The 22,096-nt window shown below is 46.9% G+C and overlaps 1 protein-coding gene across 9 annotated transcripts in view; it reads right to left on the reverse strand.

The window, feature by feature from the left end:
• Positions 1–80: 80 nt before the first annotated feature.
• stard13b (StAR related lipid transfer domain containing 13b) overlaps positions 81–22,096 on the reverse strand; it is a 48,456-nt gene continuing 26,440 nt past the window's right edge. For 8 of the 9 annotated variants that reach the window (XM_019857548.1, XM_019857550.1, XM_019857549.1 and 5 more), the window contains 13 exons: positions 8,967–9,038; positions 7,496–7,577; positions 6,062–6,125; positions 3,988–5,333; positions 3,735–3,905; positions 3,486–3,645; positions 3,068–3,266; positions 2,766–2,979; positions 2,278–2,392; positions 1,980–2,201; positions 1,688–1,905; positions 1,436–1,612; positions 81–808 (listed from right to left, as the gene is read on the reverse strand). In XM_019857548.1, the coding sequence (XP_019713107.1) occupies positions 691–808; positions 1,436–1,612; positions 1,688–1,905; positions 1,980–2,201; positions 2,278–2,392; positions 2,766–2,979; positions 3,068–3,266; positions 3,486–3,645; positions 3,735–3,905; positions 3,988–5,333; positions 6,062–6,125; positions 7,496–7,577; positions 8,967–9,038 (3,158 nt within the window). In that variant the 3' untranslated portion in view covers positions 81–690. Of the gene's footprint in view, positions 809–1,435; positions 1,613–1,687; positions 1,906–1,979; positions 2,202–2,277; positions 2,393–2,765; positions 2,980–3,067; positions 3,267–3,485; positions 3,646–3,734; positions 3,906–3,987; positions 5,334–6,061; positions 6,126–7,495; positions 7,578–8,966; positions 9,039–14,500; positions 14,714–22,096 lie in introns of those variants that run through there. The other variant, XM_019857552.1, reaches the window with a different exon arrangement.

Raw genomic sequence — 22,096 nt, forward strand, 5'->3', positions numbered from 1 at the left:
TGACTCGTGCACTCGCTGTCTGCTGTGTGACTTGTGCGTACCTGGTTTGCATGTCGGAGTCAATGGAACAAAAGCACCCGATCAGTCTGATAGATTTATTCCAAACAACCATTCAATCAAATAAACAAACAAACGTGTGTTTTGCTGTCACCAGCACACGCAGTCGCCAAAAGCCGGTTTGATGGAGTCAAACCTTATGTCATTCGCAGCCATGGGAGGTCCAAGTGTGACACAAACAATTTTCATTTCAACGCCAAAGTAAAACCAGTTTACATTTTTTGAAAGATGACACGATCGATCGGAAATTACCGTACCATCTGCAATATATACACCTTGGTGGCATGTACAGTATATTCACACATTTACAATAAGAATAATTATAGCTTTCCATCTTAAAAGGATTATTATGTACGCGCTTCCCAGAAGCGTATGAGAGCTTAAATGTCCTAGACATTGGATATGACCGCAGTAATGCATTCCGCCATACGCAGACACAACATTAGACGGTACTGCGGAGGATTTCCGAGATCAAAGGCATTGAAGTTTGAGCATTCGCTTCCCAATGAGTCCATAATTTGTTACTGTGCAAATGAAAAGAGGAGCTCAACATTCGATTCAACTGTGCCTTAGCTTGAGGGGGGGTTCAAAGTTGCTCTTTCACTTCGCCACGACGGAAAAGGCTCAAGGGTTTCAGATTTTGGTCTCCGGACCATCCGCGATGAGCGGCTGAAAGGAGTTGCGGATGCGAGCGGCTTCCGCCGCACAAATGTGGCCGAAGGCTTTGTTGTACCATTCCGGAGTCCTTCCCCTGAAAGCAAAACAGCGCCTTAGCTCCACTTGATTCATTGTGCGCATGCATTCGAGTACGACATCCTCATCATTTTGAAGGTGACAAGGCGGTTCGCAATGAACGACTTTGCGCGGAGCAAGAACAGGTGGTCAAGCGGCGCGAGGCTGTTGCCGTACTTCCTGTTTGGCATTCAAATGTTTCCACTAATGGCCTAAATGTGTTGTTCAGACAAATATTGACTGTAATTACGATTGGACTCCTGCATTAGCGTAAGTTGGTGATAGACTACATCGTGTTTGGCCAAATTCGGTTTGCGTCTGGAGCTATTGAGGTTTGGATAAGGAGGCACGCTCAGTGACGGCTGTAGTTCCGCTTCTTTATCGGATGTTTGTGTCTTGATGACATCAAAGGCTTTCTCATTACATTTCCGGTAATGGGGGGAGATTTGTATTGCTTTCGCCGAAGTTAGTGGTGGACTTCATCGCGCTTCGACTTGCCTACAAATTTTGGGTGACGTCGCCAGCGTAACAACGGGAACTTTGTGGTCAGCCGAGGACTCCCCCCTCTGTATCTTGGTTGTGCCTTTTCTTGGATTTGTGACTGACAGCCTCGTGTTCAAATACACGGATTTCAATCGTCACTTACTTCAAATCCACTCTGCAAATGTGAGTCAGCCTGGACTTCCCTGAGCCGCAGGGCTCGAGCAGGTAATTGGACTCCAGGACAATAGCTCGAACCGCTCCGACGGGAGGACAATCCTCGTGCTCGACTGAGACAGAAACCAGGGAACAGGTGCCTTTGGGTAAGTCCGTCCTCCATGACCTTGGGGAAAGAATGAAACCGCTGCTTTATGCATACGGAGTTCGGTCGCGACATCTGCCGGCGTCACAAACTCACCTGAGAACCACAAAGTCTCGGCTGGGATGAGGCGGCATGCGATTGAGGACGTACTGAAAGACCTCCGTCTGCTTGTCCAGCGTCTCGCACAGTTTCCACTGCAGCAAGTCAACATCCCACAGGTGGCGCTCCCGCAGCACGCGGTTCAGGACGACGGATGGCGGCGCCTCCACCTCCACGGACACCCTCCAGCGTCTCAGCGGGTTCCCGTCGCCCACCTGGAAGCGGTCGAACTCACGTGACGCGCGGTGATCGTGCGATCGAAAGCGGCTCCGAATAGTTGAGGGGGCACCTTTTTGTAGTGGAGCTCCGTGTTATCGGAGCTGCTGCAGGACACCCAGGATTTGGATTTCTCACGGGCCTCTTTGAGCAGGTTTTCGAGTCTCCCCTCGACGTGGTTCTCGTGTGTTCCGTTCTCGTCCTCCAGTTGCTTGAAGAGCTCGTCAAATGTGGGCGCCTGGAGGGTGGCCTCCACGTACGAATTGCGCGACTGGGTGACCATTTCGCGAGGGATCTAATTGGACAAAGGAGAGAGGTTGTACGTGCGACCGTCCCAAGCTTGAGGACAAAACAACAGCCGGTTGTTGTACCTCAAAGAGACGGCTGCACTCTGTGATCATGTGAGCGAGACCCTGCGTCGCCGCCAAATTTTCATTCAGGTCCTTCTGGTCCGGCCTGCCGCTCGCGTACTTCTTCTGCATTGCCCTGAGGGCGACGGGAACACAGAGCCCATTAAGGCCAGAGGAGCGAGGTCGACATCTCGAAATGGCGCGCGCGATATAAAGCCCGCCCTTTGGCTTGGTGGGCTGCATCTTTTGATGCTTTAGTTCGGCAACTTCATTGCGGTAAATTAGAGAGCTTTGCTTTGTTTGTACTCAGCATGATGTCGTAAAACGCCGAGCCTTCAAAAAGAGCGGCCATCCTTTTAAAAGAGTCATCGACTGCACCCCCGAGGGCTTCGAAAACTCTGTCAGCTTTTTTTATAGAGTCGCGGGTGAAAATAATGAATGAGGAGTTCAGAGCAGGCGCACGCATTTTGTGCAGAGTGACACTATGGAGGCATCTGGTTAGCTTTTACCTCGGGGAAAGATTGTCCTTCTTGAGTATGTTGAGGTGGAAGAGCGAGGGCGCCAGGCACACCGCAATGTTCATGGGCGTCATCTGGTTTTCCTCCACCGAGGACGTCACGTCGCTCAGGAAACAAAGTAGCGTCTGCAGCACCTCTCGGTTTTCGTCCGACATCAACATAATGGCAGCCTGGACAGCCTGCAATCTTTGGTCCTTGGGTACATCTGCATATTTCAAGGCATTTATTGTCAACCGCCTCTGCGACATCAGAAGCGGACGCCAGAGTGCCGAGGCTGAGCGTAGTGTCCTTACATTGGTAGATGTGGAGGAAGGTTTCCCCAAGCTTGCTGGTGAGCAGCGGCTCCGGGAGATCCCGGAAGAATTGTTTCACCATGTCTGCCACGTCGTAAGCTGATTGGTCCTCGTAGTCCACGTTGTCCGGGGAGCTTTCGTTCAACTGCCTTAGCGCTTGGATCCTGGATTTTACACCCGATTTACGAAAGAGTCCCACCTGGCAGCGAAACAAACACACGTTGACGTCGGACTAGGGCTGCTGACGGCACGACGGGAGAGCGAGCCGTTGCGGGTTCATTGCCCGCCTTCTTGTGATGCCGTCTCTTGTACAACAGGCTGTGTCATTGTTCGCGGAAACCATCCACCCCATTGTGTGCATAAACTCAAGTCAATCCCCTGTTACACACGCAAGCTGAGAGCGTGCACTCTGGCTGACCTGGTCAAGACATTGGCTCCTCAGGTACCGCAGGGCCTGCTGCAGGCCCAGGGGCAGCGGTTGTCCGGAGCGCTGCACGTGAACGATAAGAGGCACGCCAAACACATTCTTATCCTTGTAGTCCGGCACCTTCATTCTCTTCATAAACTTCGGCACTGCCCTAGTGATGAACAAAAGCACATTTGGGTCAAGTCCAAGACATACATTGACACACTCGGTCCGACTGCAAAGTGTGTAAAAGATGCTGACCAGGTCCAGCCGTGTTTGTTTGACAAGGAGTACTTTTCCATGATGGCAGTGAGACGGAGCAGAGAGAACCTCTGTAACAAACTCAGCTGGCCTGCCGACTGGTTGGTTATCTGCAACGATGCCACCGAGTGGCTGAGACGATTTGATATCTGAAAGCTGGGCCATCGCAAACTGGAGTGACAAAAGAAACCGCAAAGTCAGTCCTCTGCAAGAAAGGCCACGTGATCATTTCAGCCATACGGGTAAGTCTTACCGATTGGGTCTTGTTAGGGAAGCCCCTACCCCCGAGTCTCTCCTTTCCCCGAGTCTTGTCGCCTCCGTGTCTGAAAGAGACACGCCGTCTCCAGCACTCGGCGCAGTCTGGCTTTCCGCCACGGAATCGGCCTCAAAGTCGAGCGTGATCTGACTTAAAGACTGCAGGCCGACCGTATCGTCCCTTGCTCCGTCAAGCCTTGACACCGCGTCCCCGCCTGGCAGAACATTTTTGGACCAGTGGTCTACGATCTGCTGCAGACCGCTGACATGCATCAAAATGTCATCCAGGTGAGGAAACAGGTCTTCTTTCTCCAGATCGATGAGGTCCCCGGTGCTGGCGTAGAGATGAGAGCCGGGGACGTTGTCATAAACGCTGATGCGGCTTCCTCGAGAACAGCACTGGGTGATAGGCCTGGCTTCCTGCCGGCAGGAAATGAGCGCCGAGTCCAGGTGCATGCTGCCTGTGCGCCAGTTGACCGAGGCCCCGTTGGTTGGCGAGAGGCTTTCAATGGACAGTGCTTTGGGGAAGGTTCCTGGCTTGTGGTCATTAGGAATATGGACCACCAGGTCCTCGTAGGAGCAGAATTCATTGATGCGATTTTGTTCTGCGACCTGGTTGCCTGAGAAGATGTCCACGTCTTCTAAATACATGCCACTGCGCTTGTGGTCGCTCCGGTACAGCTTGCGATCTTTAAGCCTGGGTGTGCTGCCTGCACTTCCACCGGAATGGCTGCTGCCTTCGCTGCCGGACTGGGACGGAACCTTATGGGACGGCAGCTCCGGAGTGCCGCCATCTCCGTTTATGATCTCCGCACACGGCAGCGTCTTGAGGGCGCGGGCCTCCCGCTGCAGCACCGGCGAACTGATGACCAACGGCTTCCGACCCCTCGCGAGCGCTCCCCGGGAGCGCAGCGTCTCCATGCGCTTCAGGAAGTCTTTGGCACGGGTGCGACTTGTCTTGCCGTGCTTGTGGGGCAGTGAGCCATAATGGCTGATGTCTTTTGCGATGTGAGACATTGTAAGCAGCGTCAAGTCTGGCATGGCGACGGAATCTGGGCAGGTGCGGTTGGAACCGTCGGAGTCCTCGGTGCCGAAACCCCGAGGCCCACTGCCCCCACTGCTCTCACTGTGTACCGAGGATACTTCTGGCTCACTGAGGTCCGTTAGGACACTTTCGCTGCTGGTCGTGGTTCTTAGAGGCAGGCTGTCTCCAGCGGACGGATCTAATCCTCGGTTTCCCAGGAGACAGTCAATGTCCTGCAGCCTGGACCAGCGTCTGCTGCTCCATTCAAACGTCCATTTGTCACTAATGGCAAACAGGTCTTCCTCGTCAGAGTCTTCGCTCTGGCGAAAGACATAAAACATCAAATTAGGGAGTTGGAAGACAGGACCGTTTTTAGACCGTGAAAGCTTAATTTATGAAATACTTTGGCGATGACAAGAACAGAGACGCCACCTGAGGGCATGCTGCTCTCATACGACCACATTTCTCCTCTGTATTGTCACTCAGGAACCTCTTTTACGGGATAAATAGGTTAGACTGGCATGTGTAGGATTACCGAGAGTGGATCGTTATTACCAGGAAGGACAATGAGTGTGACCTGCCTGCAGGGACTGGAGGAAGCATCTGCTCCAACTTAATATACTATTACGCTACCAGGAAACAGTGATGCAACGCTACTCTTTTGAAAAGACCTGCCTGCAGGGGCCGGAGGAAGCATCTGCTCCAACTTAATACTATTACGCGACCAGGAAACAGTGATGCAACGCTACTCTTTTGAAAAGACTGCCATAAATAGAGCACGCTACTAAAAATACCTCCGACGATAATGCGTGCTAAGTGGGCGAAAGATTAAAAACGAGCAGGGACATCTTGGCGACATCCTGGCAATATATGCGGATGTCAGTCAGCAGTCTTGGGTTTTCTGCTTCACGTAAATAAGACTATGAATCACATTTACTTCCAGGCATGGATAGTTTGACATATTCAAAGCTTGGGAAATATTCAAACAGCCTTGAAGCAATCAGAAATCCCGTCGAATGATGTAATGAGAATCCTGCGGAATTCTTACTTTCTTCTTTGGGAGGCTGACATCAAGTTTCAAGGAGGCACACTTATTTAAGGTGTTGAGTCGCCTGAAAGAAGAAAAACAAAACAAGAAATTATATATGTCAGCATACGACAGGAAATGCACAAATTGTCATTTAATGAGAACTCCAATGATGGCGCTCCCTTCGGATGAGACTTTGTTTCAGCGGTGTAATTCGCTTTGGTTCCGGACCAATGTCCACATCCAACCGGAAATTCCGTTTGACAGCTGACAGCACGTCGTCCATGCACGGAAAGTGATGATCGGCGATCTTTAATCGTGCTCATTTGCAGATATGCGCTCAACCAAGGAGAAGCTTCAATTATCGTCTGGTCGGTCAATCATTTGCGTAGTCAGAGGAGTGCTCAACAAACAACAAGGCTCGTGTGTGCCTTTGCTGGTTTAAGGTCACTGTTCGGTTCATATTTAAGTGAAATGTACTATAGGTACGGTGTGATATAATATAGTTTGTCTTCTTTTTAGGATATGAATAACGGCAGGGATTTAAATTCTCGCGGGCTGAAGTGAACGCCGCCGAAGGTATTCTTACGAGCTGTGCAAACTAGGTCACGGCAAGGCGTTAAGTCACCTCAAAATTTTCTGAGGACTGACCATGCGGAGATGTATCACGACACTTTGGATTTTTTATTTTCACCACGATTGAGGCATCGGTCACCGACAGTCAATGGGCTGCGACTTTCGGGGTTAGCTCAACAAGTTCCCATAGTTGTTACTGTAGCTAGCAGGACACGGCGAAAGGGAGGATTTCTCAGCCGGGGCCCCTTGAGTCCAAAAGGCCTCCAGAGCTTTGAATGCGGCGGCTAAAAGAAGAGGCTTCTTAGCAAGGGCAGGCACGAAATATCAACTGAAATCAATCGCAGCTACAGCGCCTTTGAGTCGGAATTGCTCACTCCAAATGTTACCATAGCGATGGCTGGAATCACACTGCAGTTGGAAGAGTTTCCACTGGTGTTCCATTTGTCCCCGTGGCCACTTTGGAATTTAGATGAGTTGCTTTAGGGCTGTTTAGAGTCACAGTATGTCGAGCGGCGCGAAGCGCCCTCGCACTCCTCCGGCTTTTTCCTCTCTTCCTTGTTGCTATGGTTACTGTGGCGGGCCAAATGTCTTTTTTCTAACTTCTTGGAAGAGAAGCTCAGTCCTCTGACATCATGGAGTGACATGGAAGCAAATTTTATGGTGGCACTTAATGCACTTGGACGTTGTAAAAAAAAAAAAAAAAACAAAAGAAAAGAAAAAGCCTCAAATGGATAAATAGTGCACATCTCGTGTTTGTTGAGCACAATGAGCTCAATGCTCGAAGTCACTCATATTTTGTTAGCATTCCCACTATGACTGCTCAAGGTTAGTTTTCCAAGCACAACCTTATTGAAATATCAAAACGTTTGATGTCTTTACCTGCAAAGAGGCTCAACGAGATCTTTGTCCAGGAAGTCATGGTCTCGTTTCACAGGGCTGATGTCAATGGGGAACTGGGAATCTTGAAGGCCAAGAAGACAGTCGCATTAAAAGAGGTCCTTTGCGTCTGGGCATCGATGGCAACATTGAAACAGGAAGTCCAACAAGCGAGAGAGGCAGCATCTCCCCCCAGAAGCCAACTTGTGACACTTGTGTAGTATTTCATGCGCATGAGAAGGGACGGACGGAATTTGTCTGAGTCGCGGCGCTGTTGCTTGTGCGGGATCATGACGTATTGCGCCGGGTATGGGTGTTCTCTTACATAACGCGGTGGACCGCGTCCAGAATCTCTGAATCTAACATTCCGCTGCATTCATGTAAAGTCATTAACTTCTCATGAAAAGCGGGCCGGCGGGCAGCGATGACCGCTCGGACTCAGACAAGGCTCGGGCCTGTTCCTCGGGCTCTTTGGCTTTCAAGCGGCAGCGTTACATCTTAAAACACGGATATCATCCGCAGCGCGGTTTTGGATGAACCAGGAAAGAAACTCGCTTTGAGCGGATTTGCGATTTCCTGCCATGAACCGTTTCTGCCTCGACAGTGGATTTAGCGCTGATGGGCTTGCGTTCCAGTCCAGTCAGCTCACGACCAAGAGGTGGGGGGGGGGGGTGTTCCAATCAGAGCCCAAGAGCTTGGGAAATCAGCTTAAATGTTCACGAATTTCCATCCATATTGACTTTTTTTCCGCATTTCCAAGACTGTGCAGTATTTGTCCAGCCATTCAGTTTCCATCGTCATGGCCAGAGGTGGCAAATCCAGGTCCAGAAAGTAAAAAATGCTTCGGCAGTTTTGGTGATGGAGTGGCTAAAGCCAAATTGTGGCTGGGTCTTTTCCTTTCTGCACCTGGATTTGCCACCTCTGATCGCGGCCATCTTGATGTCGTCCACGTCTTCAAAACGGGGGCCTCTTGACGAGGCGCCTCGAGCTTGGGGGGAAAAAAAATTCACACGGCGCCACGTAGGAGGGCCACGCTCAAGGGATTGTGAGGGGGGAAAACTTGTAGTCTGTGCTTCTGGGGTTTGAAATGTCTTGTTCTTTTTCAACCCTGGAATTTTTCTGATACGGCTCACTGCCAAAAGCCTGTCCCAAAAGTGTCTTGGGTTCATGTTGTAACCCGAGCAGATGTTGGCCTTGTTTTCGTCTCATTTGGTCGGCTCCGGATCATCTCCGGGACTTCAATGAGCTCCACTATGCACGCGGCCCATGAATGCACGGAATTGTGGCGTGGCCGACAAGACCGACTTCTGTGCCCGCTCGTCGGAAAAAGGCCGCATTCATCTCGCGAACAGCGGCTTGTTTCACACCCACTAAAATAAAAGCTCTGCGGGGGTTATTTTGGTTTACGATCTTCGCGGCTCTCACCCGGCAGCCTCTTCTACTTTGTGACGAGCTTGGGAGTTTTCACAGTTACCTTCAAAGAGTTGAGCATACTGGGGAAACCCGGCGGCCCGCAGCCAGTCGCACGCCTCCTTCGCCTCGACTTCTGCAAACACAGGACAGAGCGTGGCGTAAGGGGGACATACACGACTCGCAAAAAAAAAAAAATCTTTCGATGTTGTCACCATCCAAGCTTTTGGTGGCGGCGGGATTACAGTGTGGGCAGGTGTGTCCCGATACACTTTGTGAATCATCTTTTGTCACCTCATCCAGTGATCGATGCTCATAAGTACATGACGAGTTATTGAGATGAGATTTTATGTGGTGGTGTACCCATCATTGTTGTTAACTTTTCTTTCCCCGAATAGTTTGAGATGAGGAAATCACCAGCGCATCCTTCTACTTCGATGTCCTACTTTCATGATATGATATCAACGTAGCGTGAACTTTTTACACTTTCCATCTGAAAGCCCAAATTTTCTGTGAGTAGTACATTTTATATATCCATATATTTCAAGCATTTTTTTTTTCAACATTCAACGGTGTCTTCAAAACGTCTGTGCCGTGCTTTCGTCGAAACGCCGCAATGATCAAGAATGACAGCACACTCATCATCTTGTTCTGTCCTGGGAGGCAGCCCAGTTTCAAATTAGCCACTGCTCTCCCTGCAACCCCCGACAGTGGGGTTTGCAAGGCGACAACAGATTTTGTTGCCGTGATGACGAGGGCCGGAACTGGAAGGTGCTTACTTGTTGAATCCCCAAGTCTAAAAAGAGCAAATCCCCCTTCACGGATGGTATTTTCCCTGATGAAAGCAGAACTTCATCTCCAAACCACCGAATTTCACTCGCCAGTCGTCAGTGCTTTCCACTGGTAGGCGCCATCTGGAACATTCCAACGGCTTCTTTCCCCTTGCCATTCACTTCTTCAAGAGTTGACTCCAATTCATGTGCCGCTTTGCCATTTTTCGCATCTCTGCAGTGCCGTTAGTGATGTTTTCATTCTTGTGGTTCTGTCACTCCTGGGCATTTGCACCATTTTGTTGTTCATCCGTATTACGGCACTTATTGTTCAATCCATTTTTGTTCTTTGTTACCCGGTTCCCAAATGTTTGTCTTATCAATTAAAATAGGCAGCTCACAAAAAGATTTATGTGATTGTACACTTTCACATCTGATGGGTAGACAGTCACTCCAGGGACTGTCTTCTCCATCATGTGGCCCCTTGAAGAACAGGAAGCCGAATGAACTGAAACCGCAGTGAGGTCAGTTTCATTCTGACTTGACCCAAGTGACGCATTGCACATGGATGGAAAAAGCTTCGCCGACTTCTCCAGACGTGTGGGTGTGTTGGCCTGGGGCGCAGGGGGGCGACTACCCCCGCCAATTTTCCATCCGCCCCACCCCCCAACATGCTTGATTATTGGCAGGCAGATAGCAGGGACGTGACCTTGCTGGTCAGCCGACCTGACTCACATGATCCGGCCCTTTCACATGGACCTCATGTAACCAGCAACCAGGTCATTTGACTCTTCAGGAGGCCTCCAAGGCACGACATGTCCCGCTGAAGCTGTTGTTTGCGTGCGTCGGTGAAAACATGGACACGCTAGTAAAAAAAAAAAAAGCAGCCTGCTAGTTTTAGTTCAATTCATCTAACCAGACGCTCGCCAGACCCCTCATTAGCTCCTACCTGCACAAGTTAACGAGATCTAATATAAGAGGCGCATTAAAAAAGCAAAGTTCTGCCAACATGAAGCAATAGGGTCGCGTGTCACTCTTCATAAATTCAGCAATTTGCGTTTTGGGCTCTTTCCTAAACACCCTCAGATGCCACACGATGGCGCCAAAGCCCTGTCTAATAGGAAAGTAGGAGAGTAGTAGTAGAGTCAAGGAAGCATGTTTTTTTTTCCTTTCGTTTCATTCCTCCACAAAGTGTCTCCAGTCGGTCCAGAATGCTGCCGCTCTCCTCTTGACTGGTACTCGTAAGAGGGAGCACGTGACTCCTACTCTGGCATCCCTTCAGCTGCTACATTTTAGAGTTCTTTTGACGATCCTATTATTTGTTCTCAAATCTTTTTTTTCAAACCCAACGCACCCGGCCGGTGCCTCAGGTCTGCGGACCGGACACTATTAGAGGTAGCGAGAACTAAATGGCGGCTCAGAGGGGATGGAGCCTTTTCCGTTGCCGCTCCCTCTCTTTGGATTGAACGTTTGGGCAAGCCCCCTCGCTGCCCATCTTTAAAACTCATCTTTAAACTCATTTTTATTCTTTGGCTTTTGACTTGATTTTTAGTTTGACTGTTTTCACGCATTCTGCTGTCTTTGTTATTCATTTGTTGTTGTATCGATTATTTTTGCTCCATGTACAGCACTTTGTATCCAGCCGTGCCCTCTAAATACTGTCGAGTTGAGTTCAAAAGGCAACATTTTGTTACCGTTGTTAGATTTCCTCGAATAGGACGCAAGTGTGACTCCAAACACTCTTTCAAACACACAACGCAGAGACGTCACAAAACAATATGAAGACATCAAGCTGACACGACCCCGCTGCGGCTGTTGACATGGCAAGGAAACAAACTGTTGGCACCTTCCCATTAATGCTAACACAGCTCTTTCCCGCCACCGCTGAGAAACATTGGCTGACACAACGGTGTGACGGGACGCTCGGCATTCACAGAATGGATGAAAAAACCCCTTGCCTCAAATTACATCCATTTTTCCGAGTAACATTTTTTTGGAAGTACCGCCTCCAAATCTTGATGTACCGCCATCATGACCAATATTAAAATACAGCAGCCGCTCGAGCCTTCTCGAGTTTGAACAATTACTTAAGTCTGTTGCATAGAATTTTGAATCGCGATGGGCAACGCAAAATCAAGTCGGCTTCATGTTGAAAAACCAAACATTCATCAAAGTTCCAATCATATATTGAAGCAAAGATTGCTGATCTGATTTCACAACGTGTTTCGGTCTTGTGCCTCCTGCACACATTTTTTTTTTTTTTTTAAATCCAAGTTCCTCTTAACTGCGCACTGAGAGCATATTTCAAGCCACAAAGTGCATCCTCTTTGCGTGTGAATGTCATTCTTTCAAGAAAATAAAAATAAATAACAAATAAACGAACGTTCAAATGAACCTTAACATTCTTTTAGTTTGTACACATCTCATCAACATTTGCGATCAATTCAGCGAGAAGTGGAAAAGGTCATTGAGCCAGTATTTCCCATCCTTTATAAGCCAAAGCAAATATTTGACCGGAGAAAAATCTCATGGCACAACAGCAAACAAATGGCCACCAAGAAGAGTAGCACACAATGACACTCTTCATGACAAAGGTAAATTGCGCCTTTTCGTCTGCTCGCGGAACACATGAAATTGTTCCGCCTGTCACTGTCGCGGGCATAAACAAACAAACAAACTTGGCTACATTATTAGTATTAAGTACAATTTCGGGTGCTCTCACGTGAAATGTGATCATTTGCCGTCACGTATGCTTACCGATGCCACCTGGAATCTTCAACCGAGTAAAATCCAACGTTCACGGGTAACGCTTCTGAGAATAGCGCCGGCTATCCGAACCAACCCCCGAGACTCACTTTTTGCCTCGCTTCGCATGCGTGTGACGACTGGCAAATCAATGAAAAGTGACTTTGCTCTCCAGCCCTGACCACCAACAACTGAATAAATATTAGCAGTTCCCCCGCACCTCCATGTCTGTCCTTGGAAGAGAGAAAAAAAAAAAAAAAGCCTCCACTGTTTACCCCGTCGACACGCCGGCAACAAGGTCTGTTTCTATCTGCCGCGTTCACATCTGCATCACCAGGAGGTCCAGAGGCTTCTGCTCAGCCTCGCCTCCCTCCCAGGTGCTTAATATCCCGTTGTCCCGTATTGTTTCCATCCAGCAGCCACCCCTTCCCTCTCCCACACAGACCCCCCCCCCCCACTCCAAAAGTAACAAGAGCTGGGTATCCCTCCGTGTTTGGCATTCTGTAACGCGACACGGAGACATTCTGTCCTCTCATCCTCTCTCCGAGGAAATCTCCCCTGGCTAAAAGGCTGGGGCGGGCACGATGCCAAAGAATGAGAACTTGTTTGCTCTCGGCGACCCACTGCGCTCGCAACCTGTTTACAGTCTCGAGTTACACGGCCACAAAAGCCGAGACGCGGACTGCCACGATAGCAGAGAATCTCCCAAGATGCGCCGTACTAAAGGGTGTGAGGTGGAGAGAGGGCAAGTTATGGGGGTGGAGTTTGTGTGCAACATTAGGAGAATGCAATTTGACGGTGAAATTGGACGTGTGCGATGAGCTTTGAGGAGAAAGTTTGGCTGTACAATCACGAACAATACTTTAGTCAAGATCTGACACAAAGGCATGGGATGCAATTTTGCACTGCAGAAACTGTCATACGTAAGTGTAGCGTTTTAAAATGCTTCTCCTGGCGCTGCAGATTGCCATCGGCACATAGTCATCATTTAAAAAATAAAAGTAAAAAGATCTATTGCAACAGCTCTGATCGCAAGCAGCAATTGCAGACTGCTGACCGCTAACAACTTTTGGCCATCCAGATCGTGCGCCACTCGGGGTTAAAGCTAGTTTGTTTTTTTAAAAAAAAATTTTCTGTGAAAATTTAACACAAAAATACTGTATACAGACATGAAAATCTTAATTGAAACAAAAAAAAACAAGCCTTGACAATCGACTTGGGACCAGCCCGAGATTGCGATCCACGTGTTGGGCACCCGTTCTTGGGGATAAAATGCAACAACCAGATGTTCTTGGTTTCTGTGCGGAGAGTAAGATGTCATCGTTAAGAAAGTTTCAGCTCATCCTCCTCATGCCCTAAGTCCCGATGTGCTAAAATAAGTCCCTTTGTCGGGACATTTTAGTTCCACTTGCTGTAGTGAAGCCATATTTATGGGAAATTATTTGTGAATCACTTCTAGGCTATCAATATAAAACAATCAATGCATTAAAAAAAACAAAAAGCAAGTCCAGATCGAACTGAGTGTGCCTTGGTGTGCTGCGTGGCCACATATCCTTACGCCGTAGTGCAAACTAGTTCCTTGCGTGCCATTTGTAAGCTCAAAATGTTGCCAGGGCCATCGCCAACCGACTGGTTTTGGCCGAGTCACGTGACTGATTCGATATCAATCAATATCACAGTGACGGTTCACAATTCCAGTGGTGAGACATCCTTCTCGGAAACAGTTGAAAATGTTCATTTTGTTGCATGCTTTGAATGGGCTGAAAAGAAGCCCCCTCTGGTGGACTCAGTTGAAAGCCAGTAGAGGGGATCCTTCCTGATGAGGGAGGCGTAGCCCGAATTTTAGCATGCTATTTTTGAAAAATATTTCCTTTTTTTTAACCAGGTTGAAGGAAAAAAAACCTCAAAGGAGTGACCTGGCAAGAGGGCTATCTGCGGTCACAAAGCTATGCTAGCACAGCAGTCGTGTCATGGTTACAGTAACTTTATGGAAAAGACTTATTGGACATAAATGATCAAATAGACCGTAATAGACTGTCGAAAACCATCAATTGCCGTCCCTCACCAACGTTTGCGTACTCACGTGAAATTTTCATCATGTAGCCAGGCTGCCTCAAGGCCCTCGCGATTCCAAAGTCACTGCATCTCTTATTCCCACGTTCCCGCTCGCTCTCAGCGCAGCTTGGAGTCGGAACGGAGCTCCTTCTCCTTTTTTTGGACATTTTTACCATCGTTATTCAACCTTTTTGAGCTCACCATGCCCGATACTGAGACGTCCATGAGTCGACCCACTGCAATGGTTGATTAATCTTCTCACTCTATTCTCGTCAGATTACATCATCAAAGCTTTTCTCTCTTGGGATGGTTTATTTCAACCACTTGTGGTCTTTGCCAGGCGGCGCAGATGTTCTTCCGGGGGGAAAAAACAAAAACAAACAGAAAATAAAAACTCAGGTTGGTTTAGACAGCGGTGGGGGGGGGGGGAAATAATGTGAAGCATCAACAGCTGTGAGTCACACTTGGTCGTCTGCCGAAACTGTCTGGAAGGAGTCCACCAATGAAAGGATGTGTGTTTTCCGTGTCATCTGAGAGAGTGATGACTTTCTTGTGACAAATCGCACATGGCCACGCGGCCACAAGGAAGCGCAATCTGGAGCTGAAAAGCGTGTCCTGACGCGTTCCGAGAAGCCCGCAAGCGCCTGCTGTGTGATGGCGGTCAAGGCCACATCGGCTGTCATCGGTCTTTAGAGACAGATTGCATTTGATTTTTTTTTTTTTTTAATCAGCACAGTTTAACAAGCAACAAAAGTCTTCCACTGTATGAAGGTGTTAAGTCAGATGTTCATTTCAGCCAAACGAGTTTGCTGGCAAGATAGGCTGGCCAAAAACCTGAAATGTCGCTCGCTCTCATAATCCCGACAACTTCCGGTTTGATCGTCTGCTGTCTATTTTGGTGGAAATTTGTTTTTTTTTTTCTTGTATTTGTCTTCTGTATTTTTACCAAAGGAATAGAATGATATGTGTTTATTTTTTATGTGAAGACATGATCATTCAATGGAAAATTTCAGTCGGATATCCTATCCCAAAACATTTGAGAGCTGCAGCCCTACTTCACATGTCAACCCAGAATGGGACAAGTCCATGGAATTATGAGGAGATGTAAACTACTCATTCTTTCAACATGCGGAACACATGCGATTACATAAGAGATCCCCGTCTATTCCGCAGTTTCCTGTAACATCGGAACATTTTCCAGATGTCGCCCCAGTACCTCGTGAGCCTATCTGCCATGTAATCCTTGTAAAACACAACTGCTGGAGCCGGCGCCCGCCTTATAAAGCCCGGCGAGCAGACAGGACGACGGAGGCGCTCCACTTTAGTCGCCCTTTTAAAATAAATACTCGCTGCTTTAAAAGCACTCGAAAACAAACCCGTCGGCTTTATGCGTGCTAACTGCGTTAGACCCTTGGAAGATGTGTCTGCCCTGTCGCATCCTGACCCCTCCCCTCCTACCCAACCCCCGCCCCCCTTCTGCACCCGCACTAAGGCGCCTGACTGAATCACCCAGATGAGACTTTAAAGTATTACTGTACATCCACCCTCCCCCCCGAAAAAAATAAATAAAAAATCAGATGAGGCGCTGGATTTGATACATATCTGGAGTTGTTGTTTCTAGTTTCAATAATGATCATGAGAAAATAATGGACTTTTTTTTTTGCTAATGATTTTTAAATAAAAAAAAAAATCAAGATTGATTCAAATAGTAAAAAAAGTATTTTTGAAATTAATAATTTGCGGTTTCTTTTAAATGATGACGAACTTGATTGAAAAGCATTTACATATTTTTCAAAAATATAGTAATAGACTTTTTAAATACAAATGGTGATTGTTGTACTAATATCATCATTTTGAATAATAAAAGTTATAAAAATTGTTACTAATATAATTTTTATTTTAAATAACTCATGATTATTTTTTAAAGAACAAAAGTCAAGTATTTTTAAATATTACAAATCAGAAATTTTTATAATGATGAATTGTTTTCATAATAATTCATTCTTTTTTTAAATATATATGTTTAAAAAATAAAAAAAATAAAAACCACAATTTAAATCGCGATATATAAATATATATATATATATTCTTAAATAAAATTACTTGTTTGAATGCAGTTTGAAATAAAATCTATATTTTAAGTAAATATTTGCGGGTAACAAAAAAGAAAGTAAATCTAAATAAAATAATAAAACCACCATGCTGAATTGGAATATTTTAGTGTAAATTAGGATTCTAAAACAAAGTGGACAGAATTAGTCTTGCTAACCGCGTGAAGCCTTCAAAAAGGTGTCTGCCTCGTTCCACCAAACCCTCCCGCCGCACTGAGACGCCTGAGTGAATCATTCAGACGAAGTTTGAAAATAGACCGGTCCCAAAAAAACAAACAGACGGTGAGTGTTTACATCAAAAACACCTGGAGGGGTTTTCAGAGAACAAGAAAAAAAGGAGGAGGATTCGCCAGCGAGGACATGTCCTCACGCTCAGGGGCCTGAGGCGGATGCCTGTCTTCCGTCTTTGTGATGCTAATCGCATACACACAAACACACACACATTCAGCAATCAGCCGACAATTAAAAAAAAAAAAAACACATCGGATGCAGCGGGCCCAAAAAGAAGCTCCCGTTTACTTTGTCAAACACACGACGTCAGTATCGATTCCGTCTCCTAGAAGCCAAATAATTGCGTCGGAATGTTGGAAATTGTTTTTTCCGAGGGTGGCTTTTAATTAACGGCCCAGCGGGACTCCCGACAAGCGCCACAATGGCACAGTTGTCATGCTCGAGACGAGGTGGCGCTGAGCAAACACCGGCCTTGATAAAAATCAGGATTGCTTTAAGATGAAAGAAAAAAAGAGATCTTGAAATCATGATTGCTCTTTACATTTCTGGATTTTTTTGGGGGGGAGGGAGAGGAACAAATGTATTTTGAAAAAGATTTAGAAATCCTAAAAAAATGGGATTTGAAAAACAGTTTTTGAAATCACCAGGAGAGCATAATTTTGATGTACTTTTTAAATAGTAAAGCCAACTATCACGATATTTGTAAGATAGAACTTGACCGTAAAAAAACAGCAACATCGTTTCAATCATAAAAAAAAAAAAAAAATCATGATTCATATTTTTTTCAAAATCATGACTATTCCAGGAATAGTTGCGGCTTTTTAAGATAATAAAATAATTCAAACAATGCATTTTTCAATATGGATTTAAAAAATGTAAGAAAAAAAAGGATTTAAAAATAAATAATGTTCTTAAATCAAAAAATAAATATGTATCTTTACCCAAATAATTAGTCATTAACTACATTTGTGACAAAATGGCCGCCACCGGAGACGGATAAAAACGGGTGGATTTTGCCACTGAACTCAGATTACACACAGGCAATAGGAATCAGAATGCAGCGTTTAGATGAGTGAAGGCGCAACGAACATCTTGTCAAGAATTTTGGGGGGGTTGACTTCACCTTGAAATCAACGGCGGCAAAAAACGCTGACGCGTCCTTGCCGCCAAACACAATGCTTCAATCATCCGTCTCCAGCAAAGTGACTAACAGTCAACGCAGTCCACTAATTACACAGAGCCCACATTGAATCACCCGCAGACTTCCTGAAACCACATTTGATTCCACAAGGGGGGGGGGGCAGTGGGGGCTAGGGGGGTGGCACATCGTTGGAAAATGATTTCCCCCAAGGCCACGTTGCCGGGGCGACACAGGTACACTTTGTCAAACCCAAAAGAGCCAGCAGATGCTCTCACTCAGTTCTGGGGTGCACGTTTTGGCAAAGTTCTGTTGTCTTCATGCCGATCATGGGACAGCAGTGGCAAAGTGTTGTGCTCAAGCACCGCATTTTATTTTTACACCAGACACGGGCAGAACGCAAGGGATGAGAAACCGGGTCGGACATTGCAAAACGGGTGTGAACGTAACAAACCACGACAGTACGTCAAACTTGGAGGTGAGGCTAGAACAGCTGAACTTTATTTGGGGCTTAATGGAGTTTTGGGAGTTTTTTTTAACATCTCTGCTTTCCAGAAACACATTTGAACAGGGGTGTGTAGACTATTGAGATCCACTGGCATCCCATGGTCCCTTCAAGTCATGCCAAATTTGCGGGGGATTCCTGTAACATCTCACTTTGCTGGGTGGGCTTTGTGTGAAAGGCACATGGGGACGAAATGGTATCTCTTTTACTGCAGGATGGCTGTGTGAAAATGGCGCCCGATGCTGAGCGTAAAAGCACAAATCATAATCGCCCGCACCTTTTCATGTCGGATTGCACTCTTTGTTCATCTCTTTAGTCAAAACAGTGAGGCCTAAGCAGCTTAACGTTTTTTGTTTTTTTTTCGATGACACACAAAGAGGAAGAGCTTATTGATTGCCAGGGTAAACAACAGGAGCCTGCGAGCTGGAGAAGCGCTGCTGTTGACCGTCGTCAAAGCACGCCGGGTCAAAAGTCGTGCGATCGCCGCATTGAATTCAAACAAGAGCGGCACAGCTGGGGTAAAGGTGGCCCACCTTCCGAAGGACACCCAGACAGGCCGGCCTTTCATCCTTCAGGGGGGAAGTCTGCAATGGCGAAAACGCTGCTGCCGGTGAGCATCCGCATGTCATAAGCGGTCAGAAAAAAAGCTGGCCATTCCTGACCGAGCCTTTCACACAAGACGGCACATTTTAATCAAGACCCCTGACCATTTGTGGCCGAAATGCCCACGATGCGGTTTTTCAAGCTATTTTCATTGGTCTTAAACACCTGGCTGGCACACAAGACCATTGAATTTCTCGGCTGCGTTGAAAGGCGCAATTGTGGCCGGCCACGGTGTACGCTGAGGCGGCCATTGCAGCGCAATGCCCCAGGCCCTCCGGGGGAAGGTTTTCCCCCCCTCAAAGGTGATGCCCGGCGACCCAAATGTGACTTGAAATCCAACTTTGAAACCTAAAACCGAAGCCCCAACCACGGTTTGAAGCTCAAATTTGAGACCCTGATGCTTGGATGAAACCCGAACTCGTTAAGACCCCCATTTGAAACTTGAAACATGGCTCAAAACTTAAGTTTGAAACCCTACCCCAAGACTGAAACTCTCCTTTGACACCCCAGCCCTGCTTTGAAACTAGAGATGGCCCAACAACATTTTTTGCACCCGAGTCCAAGTCAATGAAAAGTCATTCAATACCTTGGCAAAGCATCACAAAAGAAAAAAAAAAAAAAAAGAGGGTCTCCAAATTGACTTATCTTCATTTTTTCCCCCGCCTTGTTTGTCTGCGGCGCAAAGCATCTTGATGGCCATCTCAAAGATGTTTATTAACGATGTGCTTTCAAAAAAAAAAAAAAAAGAAAAAAAAAAACACTCAAGTGGGGATTTTGCAGATTCCACTGATCCGAGCCGGTGTTGATCTTTACGGCCTTATCGCCACGCCGCTTTTCCACGATTGTCTTTTGTCCACAAGATGAATAAATAACTCGGTGTAGGTGGAATATGCACTGCGGGCTGGACAGTGGCTCACTGTGTGATGGGTTGTTTTTTTCCCCCACGATCCTTTGTCCATTGTTAAGATTGCTGAGCCTCCAGGACGGTTTACTGCAAATGGCGTCAAAGGCAGCATTCCGCTTACGCCGCTATTGGAACACGTGTCTACGGTGTGAAAGGATGGACCTGCAAGCCCTTGAGTGTTTGAGCAACCGAATGCCTCGGCAGCTTGACCTTTAGGGGCTGCTGAAATGTCCAATTACGAGTCACGTTACTTACATACGTCAGCATTTGAAACCGGCACATAATAACCCGAAACAAAGGGGACAGTGACTTCCGCCTCTTTGTGTTCAATATTCACAATTTTTTTTTTCCTTTGGGAAACCTCACTCTTCATGGTTTCGTACTCGAGCCAAAGCCCTAATATAAAGCAGTGCTTTGGCGCCATCTTTTGAAAGCTTGATGTCAAGGAACTATGTTGAAGTGAAGGGCACATTTAGTGTCCCACCAAGAAGTGCGATCGCAAATGTGCCCGGCTAGCGTGCAATCGCCGTCTCTTGACACATTTCTTTGTTTCTAAACCTCAGCAGTCTGAATGTCAGAGCTGAGGAAAAAAAGAGGTGGATGGAAATTGTGCGTGCGTGTGTGTGTGTGTGTGTGTGTGTATATATATATATATATCGAGAGAGAGAGAGAGAGAGAGAGAGAGAATTTTAAGTTTCAGATGCAAGTGATTTGAGTGAGGAGCACGGTCATGGAGCGAGTTCATCTCGAAGCCAAGGTTCCGCTCGACTGTAAGCCGGTTCATGTGAAGCGGCTTCAGTGTACTGTTTAGTGCCGGACGCTTGTAAACAGCACAACGAGACACAAGGGAGGAAAAGGCTCCCAAAAAAGAACCTCCTCCCATTTAGGTCCATCTCATTTGGAGCCAGTCCCAGAGGGGACAGCGTGGGGTCGCCTCCTTTCGGGAAGAGTCAAGAGGGGAGGTTGGGAGCGGGCGGGGAGTGGAGGGGGGGGGGCAGGGGATAGCGCGATGACCGACGACATCAGAACAAGGGTCCCCACCGTGAGAAAGCCCTCTCAGGAACTCGGCCATAAAAGCGGTCCCTCGCTTAATTAACGGCCTCAAGACGACGGCGCGGCGGGAACCCTTGTTCCATGTGTGCAAGTGTTCATCTCTGCCACATGGGGGCACTCCACCTTAAGGGGAATTTGCAGAACAGCGCCTTGGCTTCAGACTCCAAATGATCCTGTGACCACTTGCAGCGCAACTTGAAGTGAAGAGAAATGCAATGAATTGGTTGCAGGCCCAATTTGGGGGGTTCAATGTTTTATGATTGGAAAAGCAAATGGAAAAGCAGAAGGCTGCTGTATAATCCGATACCATAATAAACATGTCGTCATCCACAGAGGTTACAAAAAAATATATATATAATAAAGAGAAACAAGCCTACGCTGAAATAAATATTGCACAGAATTTACTCAATTTCATTTTATCAAGTGGTTTTACAAAATGAAATCATTCAAGTCCAGACATATACATGTTTTAAGGAGGCTATACATCTTCTGGATCCCGATGATTTTATTTTGTGCAACCACGTGATGAAATATAATGAAGTAAATTCAACCAGTATTTTTTTTTTCAGTGTATTCTGACACGATAACGAGTACAACAACCGAAGTAAAAAGGAATCAGACAAAAAAAATACTCTTGCTAAGGACTGATACCTGAAAAATCGAATACAGTACTGCAACTCCATATTTGGATTTAGTTACTTTCCACCACTGGAGATCAGCCAGTGCAGAAAGAAAATGTGGTGTTGTTCGAGAACAGAACTGCACACGTGTTGAGCAAAATATCTCACTGTCAGAATTTAGACCAAAAGGGGGTTGCTAGGTCAGCGACTACGTTATTTCCTCATCTATGGAATGTCCAAATCCCGTATTGGAAAGGAAGACACCCTCAACACACACACACACACACACACACACACACACACACACACACACACACACACACACACACACACACACACACACACACACACACGCGTGTTCCAGTTAATGTGTGACCACGCGCTTCTGTTACAGTGCAAACGGGGCATTTGCGAAATGCGCACTCAAGTCACTGATTAGCCAGGCTGCGGCAGCTGCTC

This window comes from Hippocampus comes, unplaced genomic scaffold (assembly GCF_001891065.2).
Source record: "Hippocampus comes isolate QL1 unplaced genomic scaffold, H_comes_QL1_v1.1 scaffold590, whole genome shotgun sequence".
In the NCBI taxonomy this organism is placed as follows: domain Eukaryota; kingdom Metazoa; phylum Chordata; class Actinopteri; order Syngnathiformes; family Syngnathidae; genus Hippocampus; species Hippocampus comes.